This window comes from Salvia miltiorrhiza, chromosome 7 (genome assembly GCF_028751815.1).
Source record: "Salvia miltiorrhiza cultivar Shanhuang (shh) chromosome 7, IMPLAD_Smil_shh, whole genome shotgun sequence".
In the NCBI taxonomy this organism is placed as follows: domain Eukaryota; kingdom Viridiplantae; phylum Streptophyta; class Magnoliopsida; order Lamiales; family Lamiaceae; genus Salvia; species Salvia miltiorrhiza.
In genome coordinates, this window is record NC_080393.1 from 56,295,473 (window position 1) to 56,322,464 (window position 26,992).

General features: G+C 37.1%; 2 protein-coding genes and 2 long non-coding RNA genes across 7 annotated transcripts; 3 read left to right on the forward strand and 1 right to left on the reverse strand.

The window, feature by feature from the left end:
- Positions 1-144: 144 nt before the first annotated feature.
- Positions 145-2,552, reverse strand: LOC130995014 (uncharacterized). 2 transcript variants are annotated; one of them, XR_009091997.1, is made up of 3 exons: positions 1,941-2,548; positions 972-1,055; positions 145-370 (listed from the first exon to the last, which is right to left on the reverse strand). It is a non-coding gene; the product is annotated as an uncharacterized LOC130995014 (long non-coding RNA). The 2 variants fall into 2 exon arrangements; XR_009091996.1 differs by having other exon boundaries at positions 145-1,055; positions 1,941-2,552.
- A 5,713-nt stretch (positions 2,553-8,265) lies between these two features.
- LOC130994977 (uncharacterized) lies at positions 8,266-11,099 on the forward strand. The gene is made up of 5 exons (XR_009091949.1): positions 8,266-8,576; positions 9,331-9,377; positions 10,320-10,429; positions 10,585-10,609; positions 10,850-11,099. It is a non-coding gene; the product is annotated as an uncharacterized LOC130994977 (long non-coding RNA).
- A 4,390-nt stretch (positions 11,100-15,489) lies between these two features.
- On the forward strand, positions 15,490-19,708 carry LOC130994860 (beta-fructofuranosidase, insoluble isoenzyme CWINV1-like). 3 transcript variants are annotated; one of them, XM_057919968.1, is made up of 7 exons: positions 15,490-15,807; positions 15,917-15,933; positions 16,981-17,932; positions 18,024-18,182; positions 18,276-18,514; positions 18,590-18,677; positions 19,321-19,708. In XM_057919968.1, exons 3-7 carry the CDS (start codon positions 17,123-17,125, stop codon positions 19,531-19,533), a joined length of 1,509 nt encoding a protein of 502 aa, XP_057775951.1. In that variant the 5' UTR covers positions 15,490-15,807; positions 15,917-15,933; positions 16,981-17,122; the 3' UTR covers positions 19,534-19,708. The 3 variants fall into 3 exon arrangements, with proteins under 3 accessions (XP_057775951.1, XP_057775952.1, XP_057775950.1); XM_057919969.1 differs by having other exon boundaries at positions 17,118-17,932; XM_057919967.1 differs by having other exon boundaries at positions 15,490-15,933; positions 17,118-17,932.
- A 1,804-nt stretch (positions 19,709-21,512) lies between these two features.
- LOC130994918 (probable ADP,ATP carrier protein At5g56450) lies at positions 21,513-24,591 on the forward strand. The gene is made up of 2 exons (XM_057920057.1): positions 21,513-22,196; positions 23,750-24,591. Exons 1-2 carry the CDS (start codon positions 21,879-21,881, stop codon positions 24,377-24,379), a joined length of 948 nt encoding a protein of 315 aa, XP_057776040.1. The 5' UTR covers positions 21,513-21,878; the 3' UTR covers positions 24,380-24,591.
- Positions 24,592-26,992: the final 2,401 nt, after the last annotated feature.

The window sequence follows — 26,992 nt, forward strand, 5'->3', positions numbered from 1 at the left end:
GATAGTTAAGCCGAGTGATCTACGACTAGGGATGGGGTTAAAGAAGAAGGGGAAGAAAAGGGGCGTCATTTATAGCCGTAAAACTTACTCATCTTAATAAAACTCGTCATTTTTATTCATGAATACTCAATTGAAAATAGTCTATGAAAGACAGCATAAAACTTAATTAATATCATTAATCAAGTTATACATCATATGAAACCATTCTCTTAAGACTCAAAGTATGACATAACATACTATAACATCAACAACATCTTGCAGCGGAAAGTAGCTAGACATATGTATGAAGACATATTCTAGACAGGTTAACTATTTATTAACAACCTTGGAGACTCCGCTCATTGCAGCACCATCATCACATCAGCTCAACCTGCACATTTAGAAAACATATGCAGGGCTGAGTACAAAAGCACTCAGTGGGCACGTATGCCTAGGTATAAAAATACATGCTTCAAAACTGTAAATTGTCATGCCATCATAAACAGTACAGCAAGGGAGTTTTTCGCTAAAAAGGCCCAAGCTTACTAAGTTCATTTGTGATTCTTAAAGTTCGTCTGCAGACTAAGTTCTCTTGTAATCTATCATATCTAGAACTGTGTGCCGGAGAGGTGGCCACCTCTCACGGTCACTTGACCGGCCAACCCGCTAGATGACTCACGGTCACTGGTGTACACTAGTCCTGGCAGGATAGCTATCAACTGCTCAGGACCCGAATTCGATTGCATCATTGGCAAAGCCAAAGCAGATAGATATCATACTAAAATTTAAACATTTATGGCAAGACAACAATTGAAATAATTTTCAGTTCAATGATTTTGTAATGAAATATCTTGTTTAAATGTAACATTAAATTCGTTTGATAGATATATAAAACTGAAATTAACAGTTAAATCATCTCATGCATTCATTCGTATAAGAGGCCTACGACACGCAGGGGATCTCTATATACGTATAGTAAAAGTAATGCCCACCTGATTGCAGTGTTTTGCTACTTAAGACAACGATTCTCTTTCCTTAGCGCGATAGGTTACTCAGACGCTTTTGTTTATTTGAACCTTTGATAACACGAAAACATGTGTTCGAGTGAATAATAGAAAAGATAACAACAAATGCAGTGAATCACTTATTCACTCATTTCTCTAACTACCCATATTTCCTTAAACGACTATATCTAACTCATATACAATCGTTCTTCCTTTATCAAAATACTTCATGTACCTTTGAGGATGTAGGAAATTCCATTTTATTCATTTATTTATCTATTATAAATAAAGAATAATTCTATAAACATAAAACGTTTTCCTTTTCCCCATTTAATAATGCCAATCTCCAATATATATACATACACATCAATAGCTCATTTATAAACTAAAAGTGATATTTTATCAACAATAAAACTTTAAAATCCTTAATAGGAATTATTTTGAATCATTTCCATCTCAACAAAACTGTATAGATTCAACTTCAACTAATAAACTGCTTTTACTCCGAACTCGTATGGAGTCGAATTTTATTTCAATAGAAACCTCTTTGAGTCTAGTTTAATTGAAAAAAAAGTGTGTTGAAAAACTCCAAGTAGTTTAAGAGATATAGCGATTTTCCCATCGCCTACCAGATTCGGCAGTTTCTGCCAACTGAAAGTCCAGATCTTTGAAAAATAGCAAACGTTTCCGGAATGACCCCAAATTTTATATGCAGATAGATAACGCATATAAATTTATACCATAAAAATTTGAGAGCTAAATATCAACATATGGTTACTGAAATAGTTAACTTAATCATCTGCCTCACGACAGTTTCAACAGATACGGGCAGTAGACTTCTCAAATTTTAAAAGGGTAGTAAACGAAGTTCAAATAACATGAAACTTTGTACAAATATTCACCACACTCCCATCTATACCCCAGAAATTTCACATAATATAATAGAAACGGGAATACCTTGAATAGGTGTATGGTATTAGTCTCTGCAGATTTTATATATGGCATAGATTAGAAGCCAATTGTGAAGAAGAATTGAATGAGATGAATAATCTTCACTCTATTACTTTATAAAACTTGCTGCAGAGGTGGGAATGGGTGAGTTGAGATAGTGGAATAGGTTTTAAAGAAGCAAAATTCTATTTGGAGATTGACTTTAGAGGTGAAGAAAATTGTGAAGTAGTAGGTGAAGAAAATTGTGAACGTATTGGTGAAGAAAATTGTGAACGTATTGGTGAAGAAAATTGTGAAGTAGTAGGTGAAGAAAATTGTGAACGTATTGGTGATTGGTTTAATAGAAGAATGAGAGGGATGTGGATGAATGAGAACCATATGTGCTTAATCTCATATAAACACATTAAGATATATAAGCCTAATTCTCATTGAAGCATAAAATTCACTTGAGCTTGCCTCTAACATAAATTAAATTACTCATGGGCTTAAGTAAACAATCGATAAAAGATTCATATTTAACACTTCAGTGTTAAATTCTCCACAATAAATTAATGGACTCAAAATATATTTTGAGTGCATCATCTATTGAAAATAAAAAAAAATAAATCATCACATATATAAATTATCAAATTCATATAAGTTCGTATTTTATTAATGGATGCTGATCCCTAATTACCATAATCAATCCTTAAATCAGTAATTTAAAAGTATATAATCCTTAATAAAAAGTCGGGTCATTACACCTTTGCCTCTCCGCCGCCCGCAAAACCTTGATTTCGGCGGATCTAGGGCTTCCGGCGAAGCGCACACAGCTTCAATCTCACCAACCACGGACAACGCCTCCCCCACTCAGGTAGCCCTCCCAGAGGTCGCTCATCACCGTGGAACAGAATGGTCAAGGGAGGAGGTGGCGAAACCCTGACAAACATGGTTTTCGTACCTCAATATCGCATGAATTGTTGTCATTTTCCCCCATGAATTGATTGCTAATATGTGTTTGTATCCCAATTTTGAGTTTTGTTGAGTTTTAATTCCTTGGTGTAGTTTTGGAGTGATTTCAGGGAAAATCAAGAATTAATTGGAGGATTTTGAAGACATGAGATCGAAGTACGTCTCGAGAGGAATCCGTGAGCGCAAACGGCGACCAAATCCGAGTCCGGACGAGGGAGAACGGAGCAAAACGAGCGGACTGTGCAAAACGCCCAGTACCCCGCGGTCACCACCCGCGGCCGCGGGGTAAGACCGCGGGTTAGCTGTTCCCGACTCAGGAGACACCCGCGGTCACCAACCGCGGCCGCGGGGCGGGACCGCGGGTCCCCTGAGCATCCCCCACGTTTGAAGGCCGCGGACGCGGGCCGTGACCGCGGGAAAAGGGCGGGGCTCCCCCAAATGGACCCCAAACGCGATTTTAGCCTCAAAACTCCATTTTTCTCTTCCTTTCCCCATTCATTCACCACACACACCCACTTCATCTTCCCCAACTCTCCAATCCCAAACCCTAGCCTCCATTCTCTACCATTTTTTCTCTCTTCCACACACAAAAACAACACCAAAATCAAATAAAGAAGGGGAAGACTTGGAAAGGAGCTCATCAAGACTACATGATTGAAGATCAAGATTATAGGATTTGTCTATGAATCTCTATCTCTCTATATCTTTATTTATGTTTTCTTATGACTTGAGATTTGCTTTTATTATGAATATGCTTGGCTAAAATCTCTTATCTTAGGGATTAGATTAGATGGATTTGTAATGGATTGATTTCTTTGTTCAATATATATCTTGATTGTGCTTATTGTTATCTTTTCAAGTTCTAGATTTATCTCTTGTATGATTGGTTGGCCACCTTTTGTGCATTTCTAATTTATGATTTGAATCGGGAGAGAATAATTACAATAGATTAGGAGTTTGATACATATCATCTCAATAAACCGGGAGGTTGAGAGGTGGGTGAGGGCTTGTTGATCTTTTGTGCTCTTGGGAGTTATAGGTTAGAAATTGACCGGGGACGGCAATTATGACCCGTAATCTACTGTTTTAGTCGTCCGGGAGGGGGCTAAAACTAGTGGGGAGATCGCCCTAGATAAGTAGGCCATATCAAGATTTATATTGATTTAGATTGAAGTTCATTACGATCCATCGAAATCTAGTCCCTAGGATAACTTTCATTCGAGTCATTCCCCAATTTATTAACTAAGTTTATCTTGTTGTTATTTTATTTACTTGCTTTATTTAGCTTTGTTTTAGTTCTCAATATCTCTTCATCTTTAGTTTGTCTAAATAGATTGAAAACAACTTATTAATAATATTTAGAAGTTTGAATTCACCAATCCTTGTGGAATACGACCTTGCTTCCCTATGTTGCAACTACACCGTATACTTGCGGCGTGGTGAAAATAATAGCGAACAAGTTTTTGGCGCCGTTGCCGGGGATTGGTTGAGTTTTTACTTTTGATATTGTGAAAAGTTGTTTTTATCTAATTTAGATATTGTTTTTATGTTTGTTTATTTATATGTTTATTTATTTTTGTTAGAGAAAATTGCTCCACAACCGTAAAAGCGGCACCAAAAATGGATGATGGAAGGAATGAGTTGGTTGAGCAACTCCAACTACAATTGGCGTTGATGCAACTTAAGTTGCGTGTTTTGGAAGCCAAAAGAAATTGTAGGCAACCAATGATCCAAAAAGCCTTCCAACCAACACCTTCCTATGGTGACTTTTATGACGTGGGGTGCAATGCCATGGAGTGGCAATCACCATTGGAGTATGAGGACCATTTCAATAGTTGGAATTATGAAATTTCTTATTCCACTCAAGAAGGCTTCCAAGGGGGAAATCGATACTATCAAGAGGAGAAATCAAATTCAAAAGACGATCTCCTTCAATGCTTCATAGCTACACAAGCTTGGATAGAAAAAAGTCTAGCAAAATCGGAGGTTATTCTAGAAGAGCAAAGAAGGTCTTTGGCTACCACTATGGAAAATCAAAAGCGAATTGATGATTTGTGCATGGCCATTAGCCTTCAAAATGGAACCTTGTATGAGGAACCAATGCCAATGCTAAGTGAAGAGCCTCAAGAAGTTGAAGAAGAGTATGAAGAAGATGAGGATCAATTCTCCAAACCCCTTGAAGTCGAGAGCCCAACTTTTCCGACACAACCTCTACAATTTCAAAAAGATGAAGATTTCACAAGCTTTAAAGAAAGCAAAGTCAAAAATTTTGTCGATCCTTACCTCGCCACAGGCGATTCTATGAAGGCTTGCTTCTTTCACTTTTATTTATCTTCATCTTTTGATTTTCACTTTGATTTGTCTAATAAGGAATTGTTTGAGTGTGGTGGTACTCTAGATGGTGAACGAGATTACCATGACGCCCGGGATGTCTCAAGAATTGCAAAGCCACCATATTTTTGGGTCGCGGTGGATGGAGCATGCAAATTTGATGAGAAATGGCCACCACCTAAGCCTCCACCTCGTTTGTGAGTACGAGACAAGTAACCATTTTCTCCTTCATCCAAACTTATTTCTCCTTTGTGTGAAATAAGTTTGGGGGGAGGGTGAAGATGGGTTACTTATCTCGTTTATCCGTTGTTTATTTATTTAGTTAGTTTAGTTTTCGAATAATGAGATTTTGTCTCTGTTTTTGAGCTTTTCCTTGTCTTTTGTTTTTGAGCTTGATTGTTGAAAAACATGAGTTGGATGAAATGTGTGTTGGGCTTATGATATGAATGTTGCTTTTGAAAAGAAATTGTGTGTATCACTTGTGGATTATGCATGAAAAGTTTGAACTTGTGACAAGTGAGTTAAATGTTTTGCCTCCAAGAACTTGATAATGAGCTTGTAAGATTTGAGCCATTGATTGTCATATTATCACAATCTCATTTTGTTCTTGAGTGTAAATCGATTGAGCATGTATGTTGGTCTCTAGAACTTGCCATGAGTCCTCTCTTGAAAATAAAAGTAGATGTGTTGTTAATATTGAAGTGATTTAAGGCCATCTTTGTTAGCCACTTGACCCCAATTGTGCCAAATTCTCATATGATCCTAGTTTACCCCTTTTGTGCCTTGTAGCCTTTCTTTGAATGAACCAATGATAAAGGGGTAGAACTTAGAGTGTTAGTGGTTGCTTTGATGAAGAAAAAAGTTTGGGAAATGATTGAAATTGCTTATCAAGCTTTGATTGTGTGAAAATCACTAATCCCCTATGAGCTCAAAAAGAAAAAGAAATGAAAATGAATGTGAATAAAAGAGCATAAAGGGGAGTGATTTGCCTTTTGAATCATAGCCATGATAGATATCACTAAGGATGAAAAGATGAAATGTAGGGATTTTGGTTTTTGATTGATAAGAGAAATGGTGAAGTTGATTTGTTCATTGTGATTGATGGATTGTGGGATGAGTCACTTTGCCTAAAAAACTACTCACCTTACCAAAGAGCCCTCATTACAACCCAATGAAAGCCCTTTTTGATCTCTATTTATAACACATTGAAGCATAGAGAGTTAGGACAAATGGCAAGCCTATGGTAGATTGCATGCATTGTTTCGAATTGAGTGTAAACACGTCCATTCTAAACACTTGAGAGTCGAGTGCATCATTGAAACATTCACCTTGTGAGGATTCAAGCTTGGAGGCTATAATGTTGAACTTACTATCACTTGTGACTTCTTGAAATGCATATCTACTTGTGATACACTAGTGAAATATTTTGAAAAAATTGAAGCCCTTGAAATGACACCAATTCATTCTCACATGTTTGTTATCTTTTATTTCTCTTCTCTTTGTTGTTTGGGGACAAACAACGCTTTAAGTTTGGGGGGGTTGACAAACATGGTTTTCGTACCTCAATATCGCATGAATTGTTGTCATTTTTCCCCATGAATTGATTGCTAATATGTGTTTGTATCCCAATTTTGAGTTTTGTTGAGTTTTAATTCCTTGGTGTAGTTTTGGAGTGATTTCAGGGAAAATCAAGAATTAATTGGAGGATTTTGAAGACATGAGATCGAAGTACGTCTCGAGAGGAATCCGTGAGCGCAAACGGCGACCAAATCCGAGTCCGGACGAGGGAGAATGGAGCAAAACGAGCGGACTGTGCAAAACGCCCAGTACCCCGCGGTCACCACCCGCGGCCGCGGGGTAAGACCGCGGGTCAGCTGTTCCCGACTCAGGAGACACCCGCGGTCACCAACCGCGGCCGCGGGGCGGGACCGCGGGTCCCCTGAGCATCCCCCACGTTTGAAGGCCGCGGACGCGGGCCGTGACCGCGGGAAAAGGGCGGGGCTCCCCCAAATGGACCCCAAACGCGATTTTAGCCTCAAAACTCCATTTTTCTCTTCCTTTCCCCATTCATTCACCACACACACCCACTTCATCTTCCCCAACTCTCCAATCCCAAACCCTAGCCTCCATTCTCTACCATTTTTTCTCTCTTCCACACACAAAAACAACACCAAAATCAAATAAAGAAGGGGAAGACTTGGAAAGGAGCTCATCAAGACTACATGATTGAAGATCAAGATTATAGGATTTGTCTATGAATCTCTATCTCTCTATATCTTTATTTATGTTTTCTTATGACTTGAGATTTGCTTTTATTATGAATATGCTTGGCTAAAATCTCTTATCTTAGGGATTAGATTAGATGGATTTGTAATGGATTGATTTCTTTGTTCAATATATATCTTGATTGTGCTTATTGTTATCTTTTCAAGTCCTAGATTTATCTCTTGTATGATTGGTTGGCCACCTTTTGTGCATTTCTAATTTATGATTTGAATCGGGAGAGAATAATTACAATAGATTAGGAGTTTGATACATATCATCTCAATAAACCGGGAGGTTGAGAGGTGGGTGAGGGCTTGTTGATCTTTTGTGCTCTTGGGAGTTATAGGTTAGAAATTGACCGGGGACGGCAATTATGACCCGTAATCTACTGTTTTAGTCGTCCGGGAGGGGGCTAAAACTAGTGGGGAGATCGCCCTACACTACTACAAAAATGCACATACATAACACTTCATACATAACGGTTTTTTTTAAAAACCGTTATGTATGAGCGCATTTTTGGAATAGATAACGGTTTTTACAAAAAACCGTTATCTATGTAGTGTTGTCCATACACTTAGATATCGGTTTGAGTTAAACCGTTATGTTTGTGCGTTATCTATTAGTTACATACATAACGGTACTACAAAACCGTTAAGCCGACCGTTATCTATGAGCATCTTTTTATAACGGTTGTTTTAACCGTTATATATGAGCGTCTCAAGACCGTTATGTATTATTTTTATATTTATTTTTAACTTTAATAATATTATAAAAAATTAAAATCCTAATTTCCTAATACACACTAGCGAACCCACAGTCTCATTCTTCTCTAAAGTTTGAAACGGTACCCCTCTCTCTCCCCATTCTCTGTCGACTCCGGTGAGCGGCCGCCCTGAATCGCAGCCTCCCTCTGGCGCGAAGAGGTCGGCCCCTGTTCTTCCTCCTCCTCTCCTTCCCTTTTGTGCCCTATTTTTTCCCCAAGAACAAAATCCTCAATTTCTAGGGTTTTCAGCCTCTCTTTCCTCTCTGAATTTCGCCCCTCCGGCGAATCCCGCCACTACCACCGCCGCCTCGCACAACTGCTCCCTGCCTCAGGTAACACCTTTTCTCTCTCTCTCTCTCTCTCAAGATCTATTTCTCTCTCATTCTCTCAGTTCTCCATCTCGATCTCCATCTTTCCTGTTCGCGGCGGCCGCTGCGCTGGCGGTCGTTGCCGCCTCCTCTGCTCTCCTCTCTCTCCCCTCATTCTCTTTAATTTCAGATTTGGTCTTCACTAATTTTATTTTTAATTTTTAGTTTTACTATTTTTTATTGTTAAATGTTGTGAAAAATGCTTATCTTTTTAACTCAAATGATGTTTTGATGAGCTATTATCTTCTGAACCATCACCACTTATCTATTGTTTAATTTAATCTCTAAATTTCGGAATAATTTCTCGTTGCTGATACCATGTTGGGAATTGATGTGAATAATTTCATATGGTGTTCTACTACTTCTTCTGTTTGTGTGTGTTTTTTGCTATCAAGATTCAGTTTTAGAACCAACCCATTTTTTTGGATTCGAGTTTGAATGATGAAATGTGGCGTTGGTGGGCCAAGCCATCGAGACAGGTATTCATGAGAAATACAATTTTCTTTCCTTTCATTAGCCATTCCCTCAGTTCAAAGAAATAGATAATATTATTGTGTTTACCCATATTAACTGTGAATTCTTTAGTGCCCTTCTTATCATTTCTTGGATAAAGTTATATTCTTTATTGGAAATGGGGATGTCCTGTTTACTGCGATTTCTACACACACACACATATATAAATTCTTTGGTGAACAGGCTCGTATTCTTCGTGTTGCAGATTTGGGGATAACCATCCATTTTGACTGCATTTTCCAAGAGCTTCAAGTAAGCACTGCTCTCTCAGACTCTTATTTGAAATGGGTTCTTGTTTCAGACAATCTGATTTGATTGACTTGGCCTCTTTTTTGTCATTCACGCACACACGCGCAATTTCAAGTGCACGCACAAACTATACTCAAGATTTCTTTGTTGTGTTGATCTTTGCTGTTTGATGAAATGTGGGATCTGAAATAATTGGACAGTTATTACTGATTTGCGATCTGAATATCTATAGGACCCCCATTCTGCAGATGGCCTGCGTCTGTTTTGCCACAACCATGATAGTGAATTCTCTTTTATTAATTAAGTTTAGACTTTCATTTATATACGCTGGCTGGTATGATTCTTATTTAGAGACTGTAATTCATGCTATACTATGTTATGGAGCAATTGAAGCCCTAGTGAATATGGAAAGCTCGGTCAAAGATGCTTGAGTATGTGATTGTTGTTAAGATAATATTTGGTTGAGTGTAGGCACAAAGTGAGCTAGATGAGGATCATTGCTAGTTGACTTGTAGGTACTATGTTGTATCACAAGCTAGTAAATCTACTTTCTTATTAGCCTTGTGTCAATTAAAAGTCATTTAGCTAGAGAACATTTGAGGACTGAGCTATCTATTCTTCGACAGCATGAACTAACAAAAAAAAATGTAGAAACCAAGAACTTCTTAATTAATTAAATACTTTAGATATTTTTTTGATTATTAGCCTTGTGTTTTTGGAATTAGAATTACAAATTTGCTTGAATTTGTTTCGAATTTTACTCTGTTATTGTAGTTGGGTACAAGGAATATTGCTTAGTTTCATCTTCTTTGCTAAACTTAATCATGTGAAGCTTGAATTTGTTTCGAATTTTACTCTGTTATTGTAGTTGGGTACAAGGAATATTGCTTAGTTTCATCTTCTTTTCCATATTAATTAATGTGTGTGTTGTGTTTGATTTGATAGGACTAATTGCAGATGGTGGGATATGGATGGGCTGGGATGTTGAGAAAATACTTGGTTGATCCAGTTGAGATGTGGTGGCCTTCCAATGTCACGCAAGTTTCCTTGTTTAGGTAAAATAAATCAAAATTCTGTTATTAATTTCTATTTCCAAGAGTATTGCTGTAGAATACAGAATCACTACCTATGTAGTTATAGAAAGATTTAGGTTGTTAATATCTTTCATATTTCTTTTATTTAAGAAGCTCGGGTTGGCTATGTTTTGCAGGTGAACTCGCTCGTGTTGGTGGAGGGTAATCTTCTTTTCATTTTAACAATATAGATAGAATATTGAGATCTTGAAGATTACTTATGTGTTTTCTGTAAAACCTTTTACCAAAATATTGAATCCAAACCAATGTCTTGCTTTTGAGAAAATCATTCATCATATTTATATATCTATCAAATTTGATTTAGATTCTGCATTCTGTTATATTACTATGCATCAATATTTGATATAACTCACATGTTGCCGGATTTTTTTAGTTCTCCAGCTCATTAGTGTAATTGAGTTTATCATCTTGGCGGATCAAGTAGATGGGAGTCGATGAGCTATGAGGACTACTACAAAAGAGAAGGCTGAAGCAGAGAACGTCGTTTCAAATGTCTAGCAAGTTGCGCGCATTTGTAATATTTTTTAATTAATCATATAGCTAACTAGAATATTTGTGTTTGTTTTCATTATATTTGGATGATAATGTATGAATATTTCGGATATTATATAATATATGTTATCGATGGCAATGTCATTTGTTGTTTTAAAATTATTAATTTAATTTTTTAGATAAATAATAGGAAAATAAAAATATATATATTACAGTTATAAAAAGTGTAAAAAATTGTTATAAAAAATGCATAAAACCGTTATGTATTTCTATCAAAGATAACGGTTAAAACCGTTATAAAAAGTGCAAAAAACTGTTAACTATGATGGAAAAAAAAATATATATATCTAATACATAACGGTAAAAACAATAATACATAACGGTAAGAACCGTTATGTATCACTTGTAAAGATAACGGATATTAACCGTTATGTATGAGCGCATATACCGTTACCTATACGACTATACATAACGGTTTTTTTACCGTTATGTATGACCGTATCATAGATATCACCACTATACTTATCGGTTTTTTGGGGTCATAGATAACGGATTTTATCCGTTATCTATGAGCGTTTTTGTAGTAGTGCTAGATAAGTAGGCCATATCAAGATTTATATTGATTTAGATTGAAGTTCATTACGATCCATCGAAATCTAGTCCCTAGGATAACTTTCATTCGAGTCATTCCCCAATTTATTAACTAAGTTTATCTTGTTGTTATTTTATTTACTTGCTTTATTTAGCTTTGTTTTAGTTCTCAATATCTCTTCATCTTTGGTTTGTCTAAATAGATTGAAAACAACTTATTAATAATATTTAGAAGTTTGAATTCACCAATCCTTGTGGGATACGACCTTGCTTCCCTATGTTGCAACTACACCGTATACTTGCGGCGTGGTGAAAATAATAGCGAACAAACCCCGAATTTACCGAAATAGAGCACCGATCGATCGGGATTTACCGATCCAAGCCGGCGCCGGTACACCGAGATGCGGTACGCCACGAGACGCCAGCGGAACAAATGAGGAAAGGGGGAGGCGGCGCCGGTGAGATTAGGGTTTTCGACGAGGTAGGAGAAGGTGGGCAGTAGAGAGAGAGAGAGAGTCGAGTGAGAAATGACGGAGGGAGTGCATAGTGCTTTAATTAAGTTATTAATTATCCCCTAAATTTTACCCAAAAAGGAAATGGGACAAGATTATTGGGACAAACTAAAAAGGAAAGCGAGACAAGATTATTGGGACGGAGGGAGTACTATATTTAGAAACGTGTCAAGATTCGTGGGACGGCCAAAAAAAGAAAACGTGTCAAGATTCGTGCGACGGAGGGAGTGTATTTTTTGAATCTTTGTGTATACATAGATTTAGGTTTTAGTAGACTTAACAACATACATATTGCGTTGAGTTTTTCTTTATATATTTATTGAATTTATATAATAAATTTGTATTCAAAAGATTATAAGTCTTGGATTTAAATAATAGATTTATGTGTGATAAATAGATAAATCGAACTTGTTTAGAATTGTGATTGGAGTTGAATTCTTTTATGTTCATGATTATGATAATAATAAACTAAATAAAAAAGATTAGAATAATAATAATATGATATTACATCATTATCCTTAAAATAGATTAAAAAATAGGGACATATTAGGTAAATCAAATTTTGTAAAACAAAGCTCTATTGTAATAGCTATAGATAATTAGAATGGGCCATGCATTTTTTGGATTTAGGTTTATTTCGGTTTGGGGCGGAAACTGCTGTATGTATTTGGGTACACTGCTTCGTACGAAACCAGCCACTGCCTCCGCGCCGCTGCTGCACCGACGGCAGCGTTTCAGATCCCTATTCCGACATTCTTAATTACTAGTAGAGAATCGGTAAGCACTCTCCCTCTTATTATCCCCTTTTAATAAGCTAAAATTCCGAATGCATATATGTTTCATAAGAAAAGGTTTTTTATTTGAAATTTGTAGATAAGACATGTTTCTGACAATATATATGACATATCTGTATTCAATAAAAGCAGTTGATATACGTTAGAAAGGAGATGGCAACAAACATTGAGTCCCTCTCCACAAACCTAGTGTTTGAAATTCTTCTCCGATTGCCGGCCGATCATGTCTACGAGAGAGCGAGGCTCGTCTGCCGGCGGTGGTGCCACATTATCCATTCTCATGCCTTCATGAACGCGCAGATGCACGATGCTACCTATGGACTCCTTTTATGGCCCCTAAATGATAATACTCTGCCACTTCATCTGCCACTTTATGTAACAGCCGATGCAGACGGTGGAATCCACACATCTGAGCTAAATCACATCCCCAAATCGGGATTTCCTACTACCTGCAACGGTTTGGTTCTGGAGTTTGATTTCAAAGATTGCCTCCTTCACCTTGTGAATCCGGCAACGAAGCAGTCACTCCTCCTCCCACCATTGCCTAGAGGCGTATCCTATGCCGTGCTCAAGTATCGTTTTGCACACTCTGCAGCTTCATTGGCGTATAAAGTGGTTTTGCATACTGTACAAACTGACTACGGTCTTGACGTGCTCACTGTTGGAGTCGATGAGTCCTGGAGGCACGCCGAGGTCCACCACCTCCCCTACTATGTCAGGCGATGTCTCCTCAACACGGCTCCCTTGACTAGTGAAGGTTTCGTGCACTGGGGAAGGGGGAGATACTGCCTTACGATGGATGTGGAGACGGAGATCATTACACTGAGTGAAGCCCCTTATGAGTACAATGAATGCGACTATAAATATATGTCAACTGGGAGGTGTCTGTCTCTCCTGGTAGCGTGTGGGGATCTGTCGTGGGAGGTTTGGGAGATGAAGGCAGAGACGGGCGAGTGGAGGAAGGCGCTGCCCAACGTCGACTTGGGAGCTCAGAAACGCAGGATTAAACAGTTTGCTCCTAAAGATGCTCGTCGAGTTCTTGTGCCACTTGGTTGGGTTAAATATCCACAGGTTTTGGCCTTCTATTTTGGCGAAGATATTTATCATGGGTGCCAATGGCGGCCTTGCATTTTGTACAATCTTGATACGCATCAACTCCACTCCATAGAGCTACCGCAAAACTATACTAAAGGTTATAAGGCTTTTCCGCATAAGAATAATCTGATATGACTAAGTTAAAAGAGTATTAGAATCGTTATTGTTTCTATTTGGTTTAGTTAAAAGAGCTTATATATCATATACAGAGATACATTATTGTTTATAGCATTTCAGATTATTTACAGATATAGTATGTATTTCTTTCTTCAAGACACGGCTGGCAGAATATTATTTACAGATGTTTGGCATCTGTTTTTGTGGATATATGGAAAGGTCGTTCATCTTTGTGATGTTAAGCATGAGAAGAGCCTTTGTTTGGAAGCCGACGAGCTGTTCCTAGCCACATAGCCCGACATAGATGTCGTTAAAAATAGTAAAACGGTCGTTAGGTTTAACGAGCGAAAATTTTCGGTCGTTGGACGTCCGAACGATGAATCAAATGGCGACCACCGAAACGATTGTTAAGGCTGTTAACGACCGTTTTTCCGGTGGTTAGCGACCGTTTTCTTCGGTCGTTAGAGCTGAAATTTCTTGTAGGGTGACGTATCAATTCACCATGATGGTTTGCTTAATCAGAAATCATAGAGGAGAGATAGCTTCATGCCATTTTGCTGGGGATTGGGTTCTGCATCGAGAACGACCTCGGCTCAGTTGAGGTCTTTACTGATTTCCTCTTAGCTATAAATGTTGTTTGAGGTGTTTGCGAACGCTAAAAAGACTATTGTGGTTGATATATGTCATGCTCGTAGGGAGGCCAATGGGACCGCCCATTGTCTTGCGAATTTCGCTTGTTGGTTTGATGATGTAACGATCTGGCAGTCGGATTTTTCAGTCTGGCTCAAAGATATTGTTCATTATAATTTATACTCCCTAGTGATAAGTGTGATCTTTTCGTCATTTTCGTCCGTGCACAAATAGTGTGGTCTTTTCATTTTAGTAAATATACCTTTACACCTTTACTTCCATTTCACACATAATATTTACAAAAAAATCAACTCACAAACCATTTATTAATACCTAACAAATCAACTTTAGTGGGCCCCTTCATTCACTTTATACACATCTCCCAATATTTTCTTAGAACCTGAGTCGTCTCCTCCACACCACACTTATCGTGGACGAAGGGAGTTATATAGTTGCCTCCTTTTTTCCTCTTTTTTTTAAAAAAAAATAGCGATTCAAAGAGAGAATATTTTATTTCTCTCTCATTTTATTATGATAAATTTATAATTAAGGAGAGCATATCTTACAAGTGAAAAAATAAAAAAGAAAAAAAAAGAGAGAGCTATTTATCTTTATATAAAAATGAATATTTTAATATAATAACTCAAATTTTATAATTCATGACTTAAAAAATACTTTTGCCATATTTCCCTCCAACAATATAGCTTCACTCAAATATATAATATTTCTCTGACTTATACAACATACACTGCAAACACTTGTGGTTTAACAAATATATTTACAATTTCAAGATTCATCTCGATCGATGACAACAATAGTAAATATATTACTGCAAGTTGGACTTTACATATGCACACAAAAATGCTACAAATCAACTATACCACTTACTGTTTCAACTGATTATTCCGAAATAATCTGTATATATCGATCCAATTTTTCTGGGAAAAAGAAAGCATGGAGAAATCTGCGATAAAGTTTCTGGTTTTACAGCTTATTTTGATTTGTTTTGGAGTTGGAGTTAGAGGCGTTGACCAAGAAGAAAAAATTCTTGATGAACAGCCGTACAGAACTGCATTTCATTTCCAACCACCCACAAATTGGATGAATGGTGAAAAATAAAAAACAAATACTACATTTTTTACTAATTTACTCACATTTTCTTGCAAACTGTAATTCTAACTTTTGGGTTCTTTTTTTCATGATTCTTTGACTTTGAGGTGTGAAGATCCAAATGGTAAAGTTTCTTCTGAATTTTATGGTTTCATCTTTTTTTTCATCTTTTTTAGATTGATGCAATATTTTTGTTGATGCTTTTTCACTCCCACAACCCAATTTTTCATTATTTAGGAATTGAATTTAAGAAGTGATGCATTTTGATGTGGATGGTGGGGTGGGGTTGGGGAGGGGGGGGGGGGGGGGGGGGGGGGAGGGTTCATATGCCTAGTCTACATTGTTGATTAGTAGCCCATCAATTATGTGCCCTTTCTTGAACTCTATGTAGTTTTGTATGAGAATGTAATCTTTTGTGGTCTTTTTACTTAGTTATCATCTATCATGAGTGGAATCATCAAGCTCCCAAAGCTCCCAAATGATCTTAGAGGCCTCATTTGGACAACTTATGTCTTTTCTATGTTAGCTCTCTCTAGCTAAGGTTCATGTTTGCATCTCGTGTTTCAGTTGCTACTCGGAATATATATATGGTCTTAATTCATAGTCATCATCAAACTCTCAAATGAACATAGAGGCCTAATTTGGACAACTTATGTCTTCTTATGTTAAGCTCTCTTTGGCTAAGTTTCGTGTTGCATCTTGTGTTTCACTTGCTACTTGGAATATATATATGGTCTTAATTCATAGTCATCATCAAACTCTCAAATGAACATAGAGGCCTAATTTGGACAACTTATGTCTTCTTATGTTAAGCTCTCTTTGACTAAGTTTCGTGTTGCATCTTGTGTTTCACTTGCTACTTGGAATATATATATGGTCTTAATTCATAGTCATCATCAAACTCTCAAATGAACATATAGGCCTAATTTAGACACCTATGTCTTTTTATGTTAAGCTCTCTTTGGATAAGGTTCGTGTTGCATCTTGTGTTTCACTTGCTACTCCGAATATATATATGGTCTGAATTCACAGTGATCATCAAACTCTCAATTGAACATAAAGGCCTAACTTAGACAACTTATTTCTTTTTATGTTAAGCTCTCTCTGGCTAAGGTTCGTGTTGCATCTTGTGTTTCACTTGCTACTTGTAATATGTTGTCTTTATTCTTAGGTATCATCACTTGTGCAGATTCGTCAAACTCCGTAAACATAGAGGCCTCATTTCGACAGCTACTTACTCATTTATGATGTTAGCTCTTCATGGCTAATGTTCGTGTTGCATCTCGTGTTTCACTTGCTATACAACAGGACCTATGTACTACAATGGAGTCTACCACTTGTTCTATCAGTACAACCCATATGCTGCCGTGTGGGGAAACATTTCATGGGCGCATTCGGTTTCTTACAACCTCGTTGACTGGATCCATCTCGAGCCCGCCCTCAATCCAACTGAGAACTACGACGTCAATGGCTGCTGGTCTGGCTCAGCCACACTTCTTGCAGGGGAAGGGAAGCCTCTCATTCTCTACACGGGCTCCGACTTTCTAGGCCATCAAGTTCAAAACCTTGCAATGCCTAAGGATCTGTCTGATCCCTTTTTGACAGAATGGGTGAAATCACCACACAACCCTTTGATGCTTCCTGTCGAAGGCATTAATCCGGGCTTCTTCAGGGATCCCACCACGGCATGGCAGGGGCCGGATGGCTCGTGGCGTGTGCTCGTCGGGAGCCAGGTGGAAGGCCATGGAGCCGCGCTCCTGTATAAGAGCCGTGATTTTGTGAGCTGGGAGAGGGCTGCTAGGCCCCTCCACGAGTCGAGTAGGACAGGGATGTGGGAGTGTCCTGATTTCTATGGTGTGGATGATTTTATTCACGTGTTGAAGGCGAGTTTCAATGATCACGACTACTACGTGGTGGGGAGGTATGATGCTGGGACGGATGAATTTGGTGTTGTTGGGAGTGATTTCATGGATGATGTGGTGCGGCTGAGGTACGATTATGGCGTGTTCTACGCTTCAAAGACGTTCCACGATGATGCCAAGAAACGGAGGGTGGTGTGGGGGTGGGTGACTGAGGGTGATGGTGATGATGGTGGTGTTAAGAGAGGGTGGAATGGCATGATGGTAAATGGTTTCTTTTTACATGTAATGAAACTTGAAATGCCATCTATCTCTCCCTTAAGAGTGTGTTGTCTCTCTCTCTCTCTCTCTGCAGTCATTTCCAAGAAGTGTTTTACTTGATGAAGGCAAGAAACAGTTGATACAATGGCCTATTGAAGAAGTTGAAGATCTTCGTGGCGAAAAAGTTGCATTAGAGAATAAAGAGATTGAGAGTGGGAGTGTGTTGAAAATTGGAGGAATCACAGCTTCACAGGTATGTGAATTTTTTATCTTTTTTTTCCTCTGTTTATGATATGAGTCACATTTTTTGCTGTCTGATTCTGCTACATCCTCTGCCTCTATGTAGGCTGATGTAGAAGTCTCGTTTCGTGTTCCAAATCTGGAGGGCGCTGAGCTGATCGATGAAGGATTGCTCGATCCACAGCAACTCTGCAGGCAGAAGAATGCATCAGTTGAGGGAGTGTTTGGGCCATTCGGGTTGTTGGTCTTGGCCTCGGAGGACTTGACAGAACAAACTGCTGTCTTTTTCCGGATTTTTAGGCGAAACGAGAAGCGTGTTGTGCTCATGTGCAGTGATCAGAGCAGGTATGATATCTGAGTTTTCTGTTCATCAACTGTAAAAAAGTTTTGATGTTTCTTTGATCCACAATGTTTCAACAGGTCCTCGCTGCAGACTCCGGTGAAAGAGGCGATTTTCGGGTCGTTTCTTGACGTGGATCCTGATCAAGAAATCTCCCTTAGAACTCTGGTATGTATGTGTTGTTGTCTGAGAATCATTTTATTTCAATCTTGGATTTGAAATAATTGCCATAAACTGCAGATGATAATGCCTTCTTGATGAGAAGCTAACTGCATTGTTAGTTTTGGTGTTTTTTTAGTTTAATGTGTTATTCTCTATTCTCTCCTAGAGAATATTGGGCCCATTTTCATTTTTGGGTTTAGGTTTGAGTCATATTGGGTCCATTTTCATTTTTCGGTCCAGGCTAAGCCCACAAGCCGAATGCTTGAATTGTGGGCCGAGCCGTCCGATCTGAGCCTGTCGGGCCAATTCATTTCATCAGGCCTAAAAATACATAGTCCAGCTCGCCCGCCTATTGTTTGGATTGGGCCGGGCTAGATTTGACAACTCTGGTCTCTCTTCGTGTTTTAATGTTGATGTTTCGTTGTGATATCATCATTCTATAAACATTAATGTGTGAATTTAAGAAACATAAACTACAATCTTGGCCCTCAAAAAAAAAAAAAACTACAATCTTGGAGTAGAAGATTTCTCCTTACTAATTCAATGTTCGGATGCATCCAATTTCGTGTTTTAGTATCGTATTTCTGACATCATCAATATACACGTGACGAGTAGATTTTTTAAAATGAAAATATGCTTGTTTGTGCAGGTAGACCATTCCATAGTAGAGAGCTTTGGTGGGAGAGGTAAGAGCTCCATCACTGCTAGGGTTTATCCTAAGCTTGCCATTTTCAATAACTCTCACATCTACGCGTTCAACAATGGCGCGAAGAGCATCGCGATTTCGAGCCTCGTAGCTTGGAGCATGACGAGAGCTCAAATCACGCAATTTCACACGCGGAGAAAGTCATCAATCAGTTGAGATTTTGTGTTACGTCTCAGATTTTTATTAAATTCGTCGTAAATTTATTAGAGAATATCATCTAATCGTCGCATCATCTCAAGTCATGTTTTTTTATTACATCCATTGATTATTTTCAGAGCTACAGTAATAAACTGACAAAAGTTAACTATTCTTTGAAAAAGAATTTCAAATATATGCGGCTATCATTTTTGTTCCAACTTGCTACAATAGAATCTCGAAAAGCATTTGGAATTTGATTCATTTTACTTACAGACTTTAATTTGTCCTCTCGTACGCTTATCGTACTATGAAATAATTCCTTTTCAGCTTTTACGCTAATTAAAAAAGAGATTATGGCCAAAAAATACACGAACTTTTTAAATAATTGTAATTTTCACATAAATTTTCAATTAAATTAAAAAATACATGAATTTATATTTTTATTGTAATTTTCACATAAGTTTGACTTTCAACAAAATTAGCTTTGATTGACCAGTCGAAACTAAATCAAATACTATATTAATTTTTGTCTTCTTAGACATCCGAGCTTCTAAATACTAATCATCATCCGAAGTTAGACCAACATCAAGTGAACTTCTGACTGCCAGCTAAGCTCTAATATAATTTTGCTGAAAGCCAAACTCATGTGAAAATTGCAATAAAAATATAAATTCGTGTATTTTTTGACTTAGTTGAAAGTTCAGGTAAAAATTATACAATTTTTTTCAAAATTCGTGCATTTTTTTGCCATAACCCCGTTAAAAAATTATACTAGTATCTAATTTTCTTTAGAAATTATATTTTATATATAATTGTTCTATTTTATCTTTATTATTGCCACTCTATCATTTTCACAAACATTTATAAGAGTATTTTAGTAAAAAAATATATTTAATTGTTAAATTCTCTTATATAAAAATTGAGAGAAGCAATAAGTTTTTCTCAACCCAAATCCCTCCAAATTATAATATCTCTATGATTTTATTCACTACACTTTAAATAACCTCTCATCAAAATTTGGTAATCAACTAAAATTCCTGTAATAATTTTATCACAAAAATAATCTATGACATTAAATTTGTTATTAATATATAATCACGAGAACAACATCGAATCGAAGAGAAATGGTTTATAAAGTAATGATATGTCAGATACTTTATGTGATTAACAGTATCGATTTGCCCTGGTTCATGTTAGCATTTTTTATATATTTATTTTGATTTTAATGTTTGAAAAATTATTAATGACGTCAACAACCATTTTTGAGGTGTTATAATTGTAATAAATGTATAAACAAAAAAAATGTCGACGTGAACTAAGTGAGAGTGATGCTCACGAATGATGCTTATATGAAGTATGTAGCATAATATTTCTCTAGTTTATATCGTTAAATAATGGGTTAATTATTTATAAATGCATCAAGTATACTCAATTTTTTTTTTGATTTTTAACTAAAATTATTTTTTTAATAAAAAGTACATAATTTCTTTTCATTATTTGAAATTGATTCTAAATTAGAATTTCAGCCACACTTAGTTATAAGTGGAAGCTGAAATTAATTACGTGACAATCCAAAAGTCAAAATTTCCTTTCAATCTACAAGCTAGAGCTAAAATATTCAACAAAATTGATAAATTTATAGCTTTTATTTAAGATTAAGTGTGATCAAAAATCTAATTCGGATCCAACTTTAAAGAGTTAATTGTATATAATATCACAAACTTTGTCCGAAATTCAATTTTTTCACTATCTTTAAACATTTCATTTTTTATCAAATACTTTGATATTTATTCAATTTCTCCACGATTTTTTTTACCCTCAAATCGGAATCGACGTGGCGCTGATATGGCTCGCCGGCACACGCCATTCCGATAGATTAAACGATGCGTTTCAGTTTAAACCATTAAAAGTTTCTGCATTTATTGATAAAAAAAAATATAATATTGACTAAAAATCCCTATATATATAATTGTTTAATTTTACAAGATTGTCAACAACCAAAGCGCCGCCTACTCCAAATTCCGTTGCCAATGTAAGAAATCTTGCGATAAGGAAAAATCAAGAAGATTGGGTGAAAAAAAGTTGTTGCTGCCATAAATGGATATATAGAAAAGGAAAACCAAAAGAAAAGGCCGAAGGGGAGAAAAAAGCCACCATTTTTTTTGAAATCGTTTCCCGAAAAAAAAAAAGTCTTGCAAGTTGCAACAGAATCGGGCAAGCCCATTTCGCGAGCTAGCTTGATTTTCCCCAAATTCGAACGCAATAGCGCAGAATCGATTCCTGGAAGCAAAGCATCACAAATTCCAGATTGTAATCACCCCCCTTTCGAGAAAAGGTGGGAAATTTCGAATCTTTTCTTGTTAATGGCGGCGGAGGACGGCGAGGCGGGGGAGGAGAAGGGCGGTGCGCTGAGCAGTTTCCACAGGGATCTGACGGCGGGGGCGCTGATGGGGGGCGTGGTGCACACGATTGTGGCCCCCATAGAGAGGGCGAAGCTGCTGCTGCAGACGCAGGAGAGCAACGCGGCGATCTTGGCTGGCGGCCGCCACCGGAGGTTTAGAGGGATGGTTGATTGCATTGCGCGCACGATGAGAGAGGAAGGGATTTTGTCGCTGTGGAGAGGGAATGGAAGCAGTGTGATCAGATACTACCCCTCTGTTGCCCTCAATTTCTCTCTCAAGGTAATATTTTACAAAGTTTTCATTTGTGAGTGTGTGTGTGTGTGTGTGTTTCTAATTTGTTTTTTATTAGTTTCAAGAATTGGTGTGAAATGGTTGTGTTGTGTGGAAACTGGAATCAATAATTTTTTATGAGGTATTGATGAAGGGATTTTTTTTGTGGTTGTGGTATTGAGATCATGGTGATTGGTGATGGAATGTTCTTGTATTTAACTGCCAAATAGCAATGATGGTAATCTGTGTAAGGGTAAGAGAACTAATGAATTGGGTTGGAATCTGAATTGTGAATCTGAAATGACTGGCTGTGCTGTTTATTTTAGGTCTGTTTTCACGAGCTGATCGACATATTTACAGGGCGGGTCGAGTGTTCTATGTACTTTCGTTGGAATAAATTAATTTCCTTTTCCCGTTCCCCATCTGAGCATTGTGTGTAATATATCCTTAGACGGGACTTTAATGAGAGAGAGAGAGAGTAGTGAATTGAGGTCGCTCCCCGTAGATGGCTGATAACGACTTCCTTATGTGTATCAGGAGCAGTTCTCCGTCCTAATCTGATTAGTGTCTCTGGAAAGGCGAACGTTAGGTGGTCATTTTAGCATGATCGTAAACTGGAGGGTTTTAGAAAGTTAACGTGCGTAATGTTAGGTGCATCTCGTAGTATGGTTACAGGTAATTAATGCTGTTCATTCGCTATAAGATTGTCTCATCACATCATGCCATGTGATGCATCTTGTAGTATGATTACTGATGTAACTAATCAATATTATTATTGCCTGCGTTTCTCCTATCATGTTATGTCGCACCATAAATTGTATAATTGGTTTCGTAAGTTCAGCTTGGTCTGATGCAACCTACTAGAGGTGCTCTACTATTCGCTATTGAAATTGATTATTGGTAGCATTTGCAAAATCTGAAAATAAACATGCCTACTGCATAGCTAAATAGATTGATGTTGATCTCAGCTAAAACTATTTGTTTCTCATTGTTTGTTGGATTGAGGCAAAGGAATCTGAAAAACGTTATGATGGAATCTCCGGTAAAAAGATTGTGCAACTTTATGCTAAATCTTGATCACCAAGTATGTCGAATTTCATATCTCGTTGCATAAAGCTCTTTACACGACTGTTACTTCAACTTTACTCAATGGTCGCTAAAAATGAGGCTGTAAATGTACTTGAAAAATGCCAGAAATACGAGCTGATATTAGAGTCAGTCGAAACGATTGTTCTTGTATTAATGCTCAAATCCTATCTTATTGACATTAACTTCATTTTCGAGCTATACTTTAAGATATATGTCAAAGAAAGAGTAGTTGCCTTTCTCGTTGGCCGTTATAGAAATGGAATAGGAGTTTTTATGAAGTTGCTATGATCAATATGTTCTGTTTTTTACGACTGCAACGAACCTTTACTCTGTATTAGATCTTAGCTGTGCATATGCCATATGCTAAATTACATCTGTTTCTATTTTGATAGTTTCTGTTGTATGGTCACTTTATCTTAACGAAAGCATTATTTCTGTCACGTTACTTTGTTGCTGACTCGACCTTGTGATAGGATCTGTACAGGAACGTCCTGCGTGAGAACTCACGGGAAGGCAGTCTTCTCTCCGGGCCGTCTGCCAACTTCCTCGCCGGATCTGCAGCGGGCTGCACGACGCTGATCATCATCTACCCGCTTGACATAGCCCACACGCGCCTCGCTGCTGATCTCGGGAGAACGGAGACGCGCCAGTTCAGAGGCATCGGCCATTTCCTCAGCACTATATATAAGAAAGACGGGGTCCGAGGCGTCTACAAGGGCCTCCCGGCCTCCCTACAGGGAATGGTCGTCCACCGGGGCCTCTACTTTGGCGGGTTCGACACCTTGAAGGAGATGATGGCGGAGGGGTCCGGCTCGGACGTCGTGCTGTGGAAGCGCTGGGCCGCCGCCCAGGCTGTGACGACGGCGGCCGGGATGCTGTCATACCCGCTCGACACGGTGCGGAGGCGGATGATGATGCAGTCCGGCACGGAGCGGCCGATGTACGCGACGACGTTCGACTGCTGGCGGACGATATACAGGGTCGAGGGTTTCACCTCGTTCTATCGCGGCGCGATGTCGAATATTTTTAGAAGCACAGGCGCTGCAGCTGTTTTGGTTTTGTATGATGAGATCAAGAAATTTATGAATTTGGCTGGATTATAGGAGTGAATATTTGTTTCAATTTTTGCTCATCTACACATAGTTTCTCTCGCCGCTTAGAAAAAGAAAAAAGGTGGAAGTTGAAAAGGTTGAGTATAATGTGTAGAAGCCTTGTTGTAATTCTTGGCCATTTGTGGCAATACAGATGTAATTTTTGGAATCTTGAATTAGGTAAATCAGAATTTATGGGGGAAAAGAAAATCTGGCAAATTTTTTCTTGAGATTTTTTTGTGATATTTTTGGTTTTTTGTGTTTATTCGACTTTATCAATTCTATAATCTATTCGTAGCAACTATAGTAATTACTGCTTATTTCATGCCCTATTGAGTATATTGACTACTAGTACTGATTATTGATTAATGGCAGTAATTTTCTTCGTGGGATTGTTTAATTGGAAGAGTGGACGATTTTGTGATGAACAATAGTACTATTACTTTTTTTTTACTTGAACAATAGTATTACTTTAAAAAGCATCAATATATTCAAGAATTATCAAGCCTAAATTTGAATTGCAAAATAATAATAATAATAATAATAATAATATATAAAAAAATGTTTTTCCCTCCATTTTTTCTAAGACTTTTTCTCTCTCTTCATTACTTATTTTTCTCTTCTCTCTCTATCTAGCTTTTTTTCTTTCATTTTAATTCTTTTCTAAACATCGTCAAATTTGATTCATGAAAAAATATTAAATATGCATCTTAAATTTAAGTTCGTGACAAGATATTAATATATGTTATAAAAATCATCAAAAATAAATTATTTTTATTTTCTCTCTCTTCATTAAAATTGTAGTACAACTTTTTATTTATGTTTATGTATAAAATATTTATATATGTATTATGTGGTGTAATACTCTATAATAATAATGTGTAATGCTAATTTTTATTATCAAATAATTTAAAATTATTTAATAACTATAATTATCATTACAATTATATAAAGTTGAAATTTTATGTTTATAAATTTGGAGTTTTATTGTGTAATTGATGTGGAATATTATATTTTAAAAATATTTTATATTTATTTATATTTTGATTTTGTTTAATATTTATATATTTAAACATATTATTTAATTTTGATGTTCACTGTGCATCGCACAAATGGACGTACTAGTAAAACATACTCCCTTCATCCCATTACAAAATGTCTCAGTTTTCATAATAGGATGTCACATTCCTTTTTTGACAAATAATTAAAAGACTAATTAATTAATGGGTACACCACTTTACTCTTTCTCTATATCTACTTTAATAAATCCCAGTTTATTTTTCTTTCCACCAACTCACTTTATCTACTAATTACACATTTCTTAATCTATATGCCCAAAAATAATGGGACATTTGTAATGGGGCGAAGGGAGTATCATTTATTTAATGACATCGAGGTTTTGTGTCCAAAAAATTACCATGTATTGGTATTGTGCTGTGCAGTTCATAGATAATATGATTCATACTATACTATTATCGAGGTTCATGTTCACTGATGATCTTATTATTCCCTTTCAGCACTATTTAAAGGATATTCGTATATTTGTTTACAAAAATTACAAGTGGATGAACACCATGCTTATTAGTTATTACAAGTTAAACATGATGTTTAACTTCGTTTCTATATGAATCTATATTGGCCAAATCTATTGTCATCAGACAACACATTTTTATAGCGGGAGTGAAATAAGCAATTTGAAGATAATACGTTTCATACTAAGGTGCATGTTCACTATAGTGATCTTATTTGTCCATTTTACCACTATTTAAAAGATGTCTGTATTGGTGTTGTTAAAAATTGTCAGTAGATGAACATCATGCTTATTCCACTCATGTTGTCAAAATGTTTTGTCGTCTCATGATAACAACACATTTTGGCCGCTGGAGTGGAATAAGCATAATATTTATTATGGCATGGCCAATTGTCACACCCCAATTCTTGAAGGAATAAACTATAATCGAGGTGCGACTAAAATCATAGAAATAAACAAGGGAAGAACCTTGTGAAATTCAGATAATAGAATAAAAAGGTCGGGCAACGCCCTTTGAATGAAGAAAGATAGAAATCAAGTGATACTAATCAATCAACAACATTCTAAACTTCAGGATCACAAGTTTGGTTTCATGCTTCTGATAACCAACGTTAAATATCATAGAGCTAGAAGTTGAGAGTCTACACTCGATAAGAAACACAATTCAGAATTTAACATAAAGGTCTTAAGTTAGAGAAACATAAGACAAATGAGAGCTAATGCAACAGCGGAAGACAAAATACGGAGTTGAACCCTAGCCTCAGCTCTGCCCTGTCAGCACCGACCAATCAACCTGAAAACATTTGAAAGTAATTTTGGGCTAAGTACTAATGTACTTAGTGGGCTAGCATTTTTATAAACATTTCATAATCATAAGAGCAGTTTATCCAATTATACTTGACATGACTTAGAAGGTTTTAAATTGAAATAACTTCTAAGCATGTTAAAACATTTTATTATATTGCGCGCAATTGTCACACTCCCTTTTCGTTACTCGCTGTGATCCCGGACCTTTTAGCCACCGACGGATCCATTACTCCTGCTTACTTGAACTGAGGGCGTAACCCAGCCAAGTTCCCATTTGGGACCCAATG